General features: G+C 40.5%; 1 protein-coding gene across 4 annotated transcripts in view; it reads left to right on the forward strand.

Annotated features, from left to right (window-relative positions):
- The window catches only part of LOC115195355 (netrin-G1-like), a 209,789-nt gene extending 198,164 nt beyond the window's left edge, over positions 1–11,625 (forward strand). For 2 of the 4 annotated variants that reach the window (XM_029755139.1, XM_029755138.1), the window contains exon 9: positions 11,229–11,625. In XM_029755139.1, the coding sequence (XP_029610999.1) occupies positions 11,229–11,488 (260 nt within the window). In that variant the 3' untranslated portion in view covers positions 11,489–11,625. The remainder of the gene's footprint in view (positions 1–11,228) is intronic. The other 2 variants (XM_029755140.1, XM_029755141.1) reach the window with 1 other exon arrangement.
- Positions 11,626–12,255: the final 630 nt, after the last annotated feature.

Genomic DNA, 12,255 nt, shown 5'->3' on the forward strand with positions numbered 1-12,255 from the left:
TCACGTCATTAACCATTAAATGCTTTGAAAGGCTGGCCAACACCATTATCCCAGAAACCCTAGACACACTCCAATTTCCATACCACACCAACAGATCCACAGATGCAATCTCTATTGCACTCCACACTGCCCTTTCCCACCTGGAGAAAAAGAACACCTATGTGAGAATGCTATTCATTGACTACAGCTCAGCGTTCAACACCATAGTGCCCTCAAAGCTCATCACTAAGCTACGGACCCTGGGGCTAAACACCTCCCTTTGCAACTGGATCCTGGACTTCCTGTCGGGCCGCCCCCAGGAGGTAAGGGTAGGTAACAACACATCCGCCACGCTGATTTTCAACACGAGGGCCCCTCCTGTACTCCCTGTTCACTCATGACTGCACAGCCAGGCACGACTCCAACATCATTATTAAGTTTGCTGATGACACAACAGTGGTAGGCCTGATCACCGACAATGATGAGACAGCCTATAGGGAGGAGGTCAGAGACCTGATCGTGTGGTGCAAAGACAACAACCTCTCCTTCAATGTGATCAAGACAAAGATGATTGTGGACTACAGGAAAAGGAGGACCGAGCACGCCCCCATTCTCATCGACGGGGCTGTAGTGGAGCAGGTTGAGAGCTTCAAGTTGTTTGGCGTCCACATCACCAACAAACTAACATGGTCCAAGCACACCAAGAAAGTTGTGAAGAGGGCACGACAAAACCTATTCCCCCCCCAGGAGACTGAAAAGATTTGTCATGGGTCCTCAGATCCTCAAAAGGTTTTACAGCTGCACCATCGAGAGCATCCTGACGGGTTGCATCACTGCCTGGTATGGCAACTGCTCGGCCTCCGACCTCAAGGCACTACAGAGGGTGGTGGGTACGGCCCAGTACATCACCGGGGCCAAGCTTCCTGCCATCCAGTACCTCTATACCAGGCGGTGTCAGAGGAAGGCCCTAAAAATTGTCAAAGACTCCAGTCACCCTAGTCATAGACTGTTCTCTCTGCTACCATGGCAAGTGGTACCGGAGCGCCAAATCCAGGTCCAAGAAGCTTCTAAACAGCTTCTACCCCCAAACCATAAGACTCCTGAACAGCTAATCAAGTGGCTACCCAGACTATTTACATTGCCCACCCCCTCCTCTTCTACGTTGCTGCTACTCTCTTTTATTATCTACACATAGTCAATTGAATAACTCTACCTACATGTACATATTACCTAAATTACCTCGACACCGGTACCCCCTGTATATAGCCCCGCTATTGTTATTTACTGCTGCTCTTTAATTATTAGTTTTTCTTATCTCATACTTTTTTGGGGGGTATTTTCTTAAAACTACATTGTTGGTTAAGGGCTTGTAAATAAGCATTTCACTGTAAGGTCTAAACCTGTTTTATTCGGCGCACGTGACAAACAACATTTGATTTGATTTGATTTGAGACTGTCTTAATGACAATGTTCTTTGTAACTGCTCAGTGAAACCAGTCTATCCAGGCTAGATAGGAGATTGTCTTAGTGAGAATGCTCTTTGTATCTGCTCAGTGAAACCAGTCTATCCAGGCTAGATAGGAGATTGTCTTAGTGAGAATGCTCTTTGTATCTGCTCAGTGGAACCAGTCTATCCAGGCTAGATAGGCACACATCAACGGTTCAAGCACAATAATTATAAATAGCTGGAGGGAAGTAAGGTTTTAGAAAAACTGTCTTCGACACTGTACATGTGCAATCATGCATTTAAAAAATATATATATTTCACCTTTATTTAACCAGGTAGGCCAGTTGAGAACAAGTTCTCATTTACAACTGTGACCTGGCCAGGATAAAGCAAAGCAGTGCGACAAAAACAACAACACGGAGTTACACATGAACAAACGCACGGTCGGTCAATAACACAATAGAAAATCTGTATACAGTGTGTGCAAATGAAGTAAGGAGGTTAGGCAATAAATAGTCCATAGTGTCAAAGTAATTACAATTTATCAATTAACACTGGAGTGACAGATGTGCAGATGAGGATGTAGAAATACTGTTGTGCAAAAGAGCAGAAAAAAAATATATACATATATATGGGGATGGGGTATTTACAGATGGGCTATTTACAGATGGGCTATTTACAAATGGGCTGTGTACAGTGATTATGTAGATTGGCAATGAACAAACAACGGAGAGGCTTATCATTTTGGTTGATGACTATGTGTCACGAGGCTATACAATTTCAAACGCTGTAAAAGCTATATATAAACCGACATTACCAAACGATATGGCCCATTATAAATTAGTGCTACCCACATTACCTAATGTAGACCTATATCTGGTTCCCCTCAGATTTCACTCAATTCTACATGAATAGGAGCTCAGTCTGTTGGCAGACTGGAGAACGCAATTAAAACTCCAATCTCTGGTCAAATAGAGCCCGTTCTCACAGACTCATTGGTTTCCTTCTCTAAATATTATCCCTCATATTGAAGACAAACGCAATACATCTCACAGTTTATTCTCTGCACAGTGTCTGTTTACACATATGGGATGGTGAACGTGAGAGATTGGGAGGAACAGGGCGTGTAGATTGCCACCCCTGTTCCTCAACGGTCTACTATCTTCACTTTAGAACGCCTTATATAGTCTGACATGGACTATTTTCAACCATGTCTTGTCCTTGGCCACAATATGCTTGAATGATTTTGTCATACTAATCCTCAAGATGAAAAAGGGCCCTAGATTGTAGTAGCTGTACCCTTGGCTGAAAAAAAGGCCCAAGACGAATGTAGAGGTATTGTAAGAACTGTACCCTTCACTTACTGCATGTATTCCTACCTCAGCTCCAACCGCTAAAGTTAGGCTGTGAGCAGCGGGCCAAAATTAAGGTGGTGTGTGTGGTGTGTGTGGTGTGTGTGGAAGGCCACATCTCTTGGGCTCTGCAACCTGGCTAGGGCATCAGGGAACAGTAACTCTCCTGCAAGTGGAATACATTTTTTTCTAAATCTCTCAACACAAGACGGTGGAGACTGAGAATCATTCCAGCCTAAAGACTAATGCAGTCTTTAGACAGAAGCAGATTTTTATTTTATTTGTTATATATACTTATCATACTTCATTAACATATTTGAAGTATATTTACAATTATCTAAATTGGAACAATTATAAATACACTGCTCAAAAAAATTAAGGGAACACTTAAACAACACAATGTAACTCCAAGTCAATCACACTTCTGTGAAATCAAACTGTCCACTTAGGAAGCAACACTGATTGACAATAAATTTCACATGCTGTTGTGCAAATGGTTTAGACAACAGGTGGAAATTATAGGCAATTAGCAAGACACCCCCAATAAAGGAGTGGTTCTGCAGGTGGGGACCATAGACCACTTCTCAGTTCCTATGCTTTCTGGCTGATGTTTTGGTCACTTTTGAATGCTGGCGGTGCTTTCACTCTAGTGGTAGCATGAGACGGAGTCTACAACCCACACAAGTGGCTCAGGTAGTGCAGCTCATCCAGGATGGCACATCAATGCGAGCTGTGGCAAGAAGGTTTGCTTTGTCTGTCAGCGTAGTGTCCAGAGCATGGAGGCGCTACCAGGAGACAGGCCAGTACATCAGGAGACGTGTAGGAGGCCGTAGGAGGGCAACAACCCAGCAGCAGGACCGCTACCTCCGCCTTTGTGCAAGGAGGAGCAGGAAAAGCATTGCCAGAGCCCTGCAAAATGACCTCCAGCAGGCCACAAATGTTCATGTGTCTGCTCAAACGGTCAGAAACAGACTCCATGAGGGTGGTATGAGGGCCCGACGTCCACAGGTGGGGGTTGTGCTTACAGCCCAACACCGTTTAGGACGTTAGGCATTTGCCAGAGAACACCAAGATTGGCAAATTCGCCACTGGTGCCCTGTGCTCTTCACAGATGAAAGCAGGTTCACACTGAGCACGTGACAGACGTGACAGAGTCTGGAGAACGTGGAGAACGTTCTGCTGCCTGCCACATCCTCCAGCATGACCGGTTTGGCAGTGGGTCAGTCATGGTGTGGGGTGACATTTCTTTGGGGGGCCGCACAGCCCTCCATGTGCTCGCCAGAGGTAGCCTGACTGCCATTAGGTACCGAGATGAGATCCTCAGACCCCTTGTGAGACCATATGCTGGTGCGGTTGGCCCTGGGTTCCTCCTAATGCAAGACAATGCTAGACCTCATGTGGTTGGAGTGTGTCAGCAGTTCCTGCAAGAGGAAGGCATTGATGCTATGGACTGGCCCGCCCGTTCCCCAGACCTGAATCCAATTGAGCACATCTGGGACATCATGTCTCGCTCCATCCACCAATGACACGTTGCACGACAGACTGTCCAGGAGTTGGCGGATGCTTTAGTCCAGGTCTGGGAGGAGATCCCTCAGGAGACCATCCGCCACCTCATCAGGAGCATGCCCAGGCGTTATAGGGAGGTCATACAGGCACGTTGAGGCCACACACACTACTGAGCCTCATTTTGAGTTGTTTTAAGGACATTACATCAAAGTTGGATCAGCCTGTAGTGTGGTTTTCCACTTTAATTTTGAGTGTGACTCCAAATCCAGACCTCCATGGGTTGATACATTTGATTTCCATTGATTATTTTTGTGTGATTTTGTTGTCAGCACATTCAACTATGTAAAGAAAAAAGTATTTAATAAGATTATTTATTTCATTCAGATCTAGGATGTGTTGTTTAAGTATTCCCTTTAATTTTTTTAGCAGTATACATTTAATGCGTTTATTGACAATTTTCTTTGTATTTTATTATTTTATTAGCATATTTATTAAGTATATTAAACACAAAGTATCTAATTTGGGAAACTTCTGTGCTAAATTATATTCTTAGTATATTAGATAAAGAGAAAAACAAATATACTTTGAATACACCTTAAGTACCTTTTATGTATATTTCTCATAAATTGGAAATATACTAATTAGAATTCCTGTATTTTCTTTACAAAAAAAGTGTATTTATAACATGTTTCAAGTATACTTTTACATAGACACTTCTAGTCATTAACCACATTAGCTATTGTAATTACCATGTAAAGTTTACCTTGATTGACCAAGGCATCTTCTTGGGCAAATGTTATTATGCTACAAAGCAGTTGTGGCTGGAGCAGTACATTTCAAGTAACACTTTTGAGAACTGTGCACCATTGGCATTTCATTTTAGTTGTTCACATTACAGGTAATAAATGAACATTTCAATAAAATGTGAAATATGGCATGTGTATTTAAAAATACAACATTATTTAGTTTGAAAATGAACATAAAAACATTTGCATAAGCTGAATATGTGGAATAATATCATATTAGAAATCAAAACTTCAGTTGCAGAAAAGGATGATGGGACATTTTTGTGCACATGCGCTTTTGGAAAGTATACTTTGAATATATTTTGTGGACATTTAAGTTAAATATACTTTTTTGAAAGTATACTTATGTATAATATCTTGAGATATGAAAAAGTATACTCTCCGGAACTATGTTCCTCAGCTGTGCAATTAGCAATCGCTATAACTGTCAACTTTCTCTGCACTCTTCTGAACAGGAATTCAGAAAGTACTTCAAAACTCATTATTGGCACTGAAACTACAGTGCCTTCAAAAGTTTTCATACCCCTTGGATTTATTCACATTTCGTTGTTACAAAGCGGAATTAAAATTGATTTAATTGTACTTTTTTTTTGCTCAATAATCGACATAAAATACTCTAATGTCAAAGTGGAAGATTTTATATTATTGCTATTCTTATTATTTTAAGATTGATAGAAATTAAATAACTAAAATATAGTCATTGCATAAGTATTCAGCTCCTTGAAACAATACATGCTCGAAACACCGTTGGCAGAGATTACAGCTGTGAGCCCTCTTGGGTAAGTCTCTTTACACACCTGGATTGTGTAATTTTCTGTAGCCCTTTAGCCCATAATTCTTCAAGCGCTGAAAAGATGTTGGTGCTGATGGCTACACAGCAATTTTAAAATCATACCATAGATTTTCAAACAGATTTAAATCAAAACTGTAACTTGGCCACTCAGGAACATTCACTGTCTTCTTGGTAAGCAACTCCAGTTATATTTGTCCATTGTTTTTATTGTCCTGATGAAAGGTGAATTCCTCTCCCAGTGTTTGTTATAAATCAGACTGAAGAAGGTGTTCCTCTAGGATGTTGCCTGTGCTTTTTATTTATTTATTTTACCTTTATTTTACCAGGTAAGTTGACTGAGAACACATTCTCATTTACAGCAATGACCTGGGGAATAGTTTCAGGGGAGAAGAGGGGGATGAATGAGCCAATTGTAAGCTGGGGATGATTAGGTGGCCGTGATGGTATGAGGGCCAGATTGGGAATTTGGGAATTGCTTAGCTCCATACCGTTTCTATTTATCCGGAAAAACTCCCAATTTTTTGCCGATGTCATGCGTACCCATACCATGATGCAGCCACCACCATGCTTGAAAATGAGGCGGTAGTTACTCAGTGATGTGTTGTGTTGGATTTGCCACAAACATACGGCTTTGAATTTAGAACAAAATGTTTTTTTTTGCAGTATTACTTTAGTGCATAGTTGCATACAATATGGATGTTTTGCATATGTCATTTACATCATTACTGTGGAGTCACTACAATGTTGTTGATCCATCCTCAGTTTTCTCCCATCACAGCCATTGAACTCTGAAACTGTTTTACAATCACCCAATGGCCTCATGGTGACATCCCTAAGCAGCTTCCTGTCTGTCCTGCAGATCAGTTTAGAAGGATGACTCTATCTTTCATGTGTCTGGGTGGTTTAATACATCATCCACAGCATAATTATTAACTTGACCATGCTTAAAGAGATATTCAATGTCTGCTTTGATATTGTTACCGATCTACCAATCAGTGTCCTTTTATGAGGCTTTCGAAAGGCATTTCCAGTCTTTGAAGTTGAATCTGTGCTTGAAATTCAATACTTGACTGAGGGACCTTACAGATGTTGTATGTATGGGGGATAAAAGAAGGGTTAGTCATAAAAAAAATATATAAAAAATGATCCATGTAAAATATTCTGTGATTTATTTAAGCCAAATTTTACTCCTGAACCAATGTAGGCTTGCCTGAACAAAGGGGCTGAATACTTATTGTATGCAATGACTATATTTTAGTCATCAAATTTGTATTAATCTTGTTTATTTTCACTTTGGAATTAGTGTATTTTGAGTTAATTGTTGACAACAAATGACAAATAAATACATTTTAATACCACTTTTTAACACAATAAAATGTGAAGAAATCCAAGGGGTAAGAATACTTTTGCATGGCACTGTATACGTATAGTGTACTTGATCACACACTGTCATAGTCCGTGTATGTAGGTGGCAGGGAAGTCAGGAGCAGGAGAAAACAAAGTGGTTTAAAAAATGGAATATTTATTTCCAAAACCAACGTAGAAAAGAATCCGGGTAAAACAATAACCCGTCGCACACCGATATAGACACAACACGTACATAACAAACAAACAATCACCGACAGAGAAATGAGGGGAATCAGAGGGTTAAATACACAACATATAATTACTGGGATATGAAACAGGTGTGTAAAGAGACCAGACAAAACCAATGGAAAATGAAAAACTGATCAATGGTGGCTAGAAGGCCGGTGACGTCGACCGCCGAACACCACCCGAACAAGGAGGGGCATCAACTTCAGTAGAAGTCGTGACACACACAAGCAGAGTTTCATGAAAAACATCAATGCTTCAACTTAAAAAAACAACTCCAAGTATATTTTGAATGAATATACTAAATTACAATTAAATCGTTTGAAATTGAAGCACAGTTTTAATGAGTGTGTTTAAGTTCAATGACAGTGAACATATAGTATACTAAAAGACTGAAAAACAAAACATTTAAAGTACACTTTTAATTTGTGTATTGAAGGTTGACGATAGTATACTCATAGTATACTTTAGATATACTAGAAAAATACATCTCATATTTTACAAATATTATTAGAATTTTGAGTATATTTAAGTATACTTTAGTATACTTGTAATATATTAAAATATACTTTTTTTCAGCTTGGGGGGGGAACTCTGTCCCAGTTTACCATCATTTCATTTAAGTGGCACCTTTCCTGCTCTCCTCACCTTTCTTTGCCAACTCCGGTAACACATTGGTATTGAATCGATCTGTCACTGTTAAGTGGTTAAGTAGCTAATGTCTCCCCTCCCTTTCCACTGCGTTTCTGGTCCTTAATTCAAAACCCGCTTGTATTATTCGAGTATCAGTAAGAAGCATCTATGTGATAGGAATTGCTTCTGTCTAGGGCCTAGGTCTCACCAAAATGCCTTGCTTGTAGATAGAGAATTAATATGCACACACCATCTTCTTGTCAGGGCAAAACCAATAAGGCCCCCGTTTGCTAAATAATCCTATTTTTGCAAAGGGCAATGGGAGATTAAAATGTATGGATAAAACAAAAGGTTGATGTTTAATTAATAGAGTCTTGTTCATGTCATGATAACATCAGAGGCTCTAGGGGTAAAAGATGTATTTTAAATGAATTCACTTGATTGACCCTCAACGGGGAACGCACATCCCATTACCAGGTTGGTCTTCCTGCACATTTCCCTGATAGCGTTCTCTGATACAGACAGAGCAGATGATAAAACATAAATGAATCTGTGCCATCATTGTCAGGTGTCAAATTGGCTGTTAATATCAAGCCTTCCATATGATGACTTCCTTGATAACGTTCCATTAATAGTCTCATTAGCATTGTAAAGGAGAAACCATTCTCATGCTGGATGACGAACACAAACTGATGGTTGGATTCTGGAACTTGTAGTCTTTTGACAGGGTGTCCATAAAATCTCTGTTGGGTTGCACAGACTATTACATACAGTGTTATTACTGTATCACATATAGCCTTTAAAGATGTTGTCATAAAATCAGAAGGTCTTTACCTGCAGCTGTGGATATGATGTGAGAGATGACTGGTTGATGTCAGTCATTCTTGTGATATTTGCTTTTTCACATTGTATTCCACTTTCATGAAGAGCTAAATGAGCTCCGGCTATCTCTTGTTGCGCGACGTTGAGGTGGTTTGGCCCTAGCCTGCTTGTATAACACTGTTTATTTGTCTCACTCCATCAGTTGTTTTTGTTTTGTGCTGGGCTGAGTTTGTTGGTTTGTTTGCCTGCAGCTTGCTTGACAGCTTGGCTCCATTGGGAATAGACTGGCCTTGGTGTCCCCGGCTCTAAATATACCACTTCCCACCTAACTCTCAACTCAACTCATCTAAAGTCAGTTCAGTGTTTTGGAAAAGGCCACGGGCTGTGGGGAAACTTTGTGCAGAGCTGCAATTCATTACATGGTATAGACCCATCCGTGGGATCCTAGTCTAGCGCCGCAAAATGAATGGCCAATTGGAGAACGACACAAAAGAACTCAGTCGGGTTCTCAACTTACTGTTGACAGTTAGAATAGTATAATACACAAGGTGGGATTTCCAAATTTGGTTGTTACATTAGTTGTTTTTCTCTTGTTATGTCAGTCACTGACAGTCACTTAATCAGCCATGTCAGTTAACAATTTTTCAATTGGTAAGTTAAGTCTAGCCAGCAATCTAAGCTTTTAATAATCATGGCCGAATACCGATCGGAAAAACAGGGCACGTGCCCAGGGGCCCTAACCTCCAGGGGGCCCCAATTGATTTTGTTAGTCACTCTCACTCCAATATCATATTATCATTGCATAAGTCATGGCAAAATGTGTACAATTGCTGGAAATTAGCTTTAAAACAGAAAATATTCTCTCTGCCCCATGCTGGAAAACTGAAAATAAAAGTTAGTAGAAGTTAGTAGAATTGTATGAAATGTTTTATAAAATTCCAAAATGTTCTCTACGCCCCATAGTAAAATGTGTGGAATTGTAGGAAATTAACTTTCAAATGTAACATTTTATTCTTCTGCAGTCAAGACAGGGTCAATAAAATGTTTTGACTGCAATGTGGGGGGACCCCCGACCAAATCTTGCTTAGGGCCCCCAAAATGCTAGGGCCAGCTCTGGCTACTGGTATAATGCATTTAGTTAAGAGATTGATGTAGTTTAACTACACAAATGGATTGATTGCAGAAGTCAGTTGACTGCATGTGTGGGTATGCAGACCCGTGAGCCACTGCGGCCCCTCATGATGTGGCCCCCACCCCATCAAATTTGCCCGTCCATGCTCTATCTATTACAGAATGCAATTACCTGTTTTGGAATGGGAATAATAAAATAGTTGTGTATCTTCCAGATAGTGCTGAAAGACCAGGCGTTCATTTTGACTGGCACAACAAGAAAAGTTTCATTCACTACAGGAGGAAGAGAAATGGGCAAGAGAACATGTTTGACAAAATCATGTTGGAAATAAAACTGCTACCTTACTGCAACGCATCATGGGCTGGCATTGTGACAATTGTGAAAACAGCATGGTCTTAATACATGTCTGGTCTTGTAAATTATGGTCTTCTCCCATCCTTATCCTGCCTGTCCTCTGAACTGTGGTCTTCTCCCATCCTTATCCTGCCTGTCCTCTGAACTGTGGGAATCAGATGGTTTTAAATTTAGTTAAATAAAGACTTGACGTTCCCCAGTTCCGTTTTAGTTTGCTGTATTTCAGTTCAGTCTTTGTACAATTAAAATGAGACGTCAGTGAGATGGTTCTTTTGTTGTTGTTGTTTTTTTAGTTGTTTTTTTACTAACCAGTATAAATTACTGACATGTTATTGATGATTTGTATCACTGGTAATTCTGCATGTAATACATACATGTTATTGATGATTTGTATCACTGGTAATTCTGCATGTAATACATACATGTTATTGATGATTTGTATCACTGGTAATTCTACATGTAATACATACATGTTATTGATGATTTGTATCACTGGTAATTCTGCATGTAATACATACATGTTATTGATGATTTGTATCACTGGTAATTCTGCATGTAATACATACATGTTATTGATGATTGATCTGCAAAGTCCTGAAAATGCCTAATTCAACTTAATGCTGTTAGCTTGAGTTTTAGCACTGACTAGACCATGAGATGAAAATCAGCTCAGATCACAGGACTTTTTGTATATCAACATAACAGTCAGGATAGTGAGCAGTGCACCGTCTGCTTCTCCAGGTGTGTTTGTGTGTATGTATATATATATATAAAAATGTGTGTCAAACATTTCTGTCCTTCTCACTCCCAGCCCGAGTGTGTGACAACGAGCTCCTGCGCTGTCAGAACGGTGGTGTGTGTCTGAACAACCTGCGGTGCCAGTGTACACCAGCCTACACGGGCCTGCTGTGTGAGAAGCCCCGCTGTGAGTCGGAGCTGGGGAGCTGTGGTGGGCCCAACTCGGGTCAAGCCGCCCTCTCACCTATATCGCTCCCCACCCTGCTGCTGCTCCTGCTGGGCTGGATGCTGCTCAGAGGGTTCTCCTACTGGCCCTGGCCTACTCTGCTCTGAGAACCATACTGTCTATTCTGAACTGGTGGAGCGTACTGCCCAATAATCAACTACAACAACACCCAGAACTACAACTACACCCAGAACTACAACTACAACCAGAACTACAACTACACCCAGAACTACAACAACACCCAGAACTACAACTACAACCAGAACTACAACTACACCCAGAACTACAACTACAACCAGAACTACAACTACAACCAGAACTACAACACCCAGAACTACAACAACACCCAGAACTACAACTACACCCAGAACTACAACACCCAGAACTACAACTACACCCAGAACTACAACAACAACCAGAACTACAACTACAACCAGAACTACAACAACACCCAGAACTACAACAACACCCAGAACTACAACAACACCCAGAACTACAACCAGAACTACAACTACAACCAGAACTACAACTACAACCAGAACTACAACAACACCCAGAACTACAACTACAACCAGAACTACAACTACAACCAGAACTACAACTACAACCAGAACTACAACACCCATGAGTTTATTCTACTGTACTGTAATGTACTGTACGAGCTGTCCACCAGACACAGCAAGGACACACACTGTCTGTAAGGAAATGTGCCAGAATGAACGCAAATCTTTAATTTAAGGAAATAAAATAAAAAATATATATAGAAATTAGAGTAAATACCAGATATTTAAAAAAGAGTTTAAACTTGAGCATTTGCTTCATAAAAAGTCAAACCAGTCTGACAACGGAGACCAGTGACCTAAGCCATACCAGA

Source organism: Salmo trutta, chromosome 6 (genome assembly GCF_901001165.1).
Source record: "Salmo trutta chromosome 6, fSalTru1.1, whole genome shotgun sequence".
NCBI classification, from domain to species: domain Eukaryota; kingdom Metazoa; phylum Chordata; class Actinopteri; order Salmoniformes; family Salmonidae; genus Salmo; species Salmo trutta.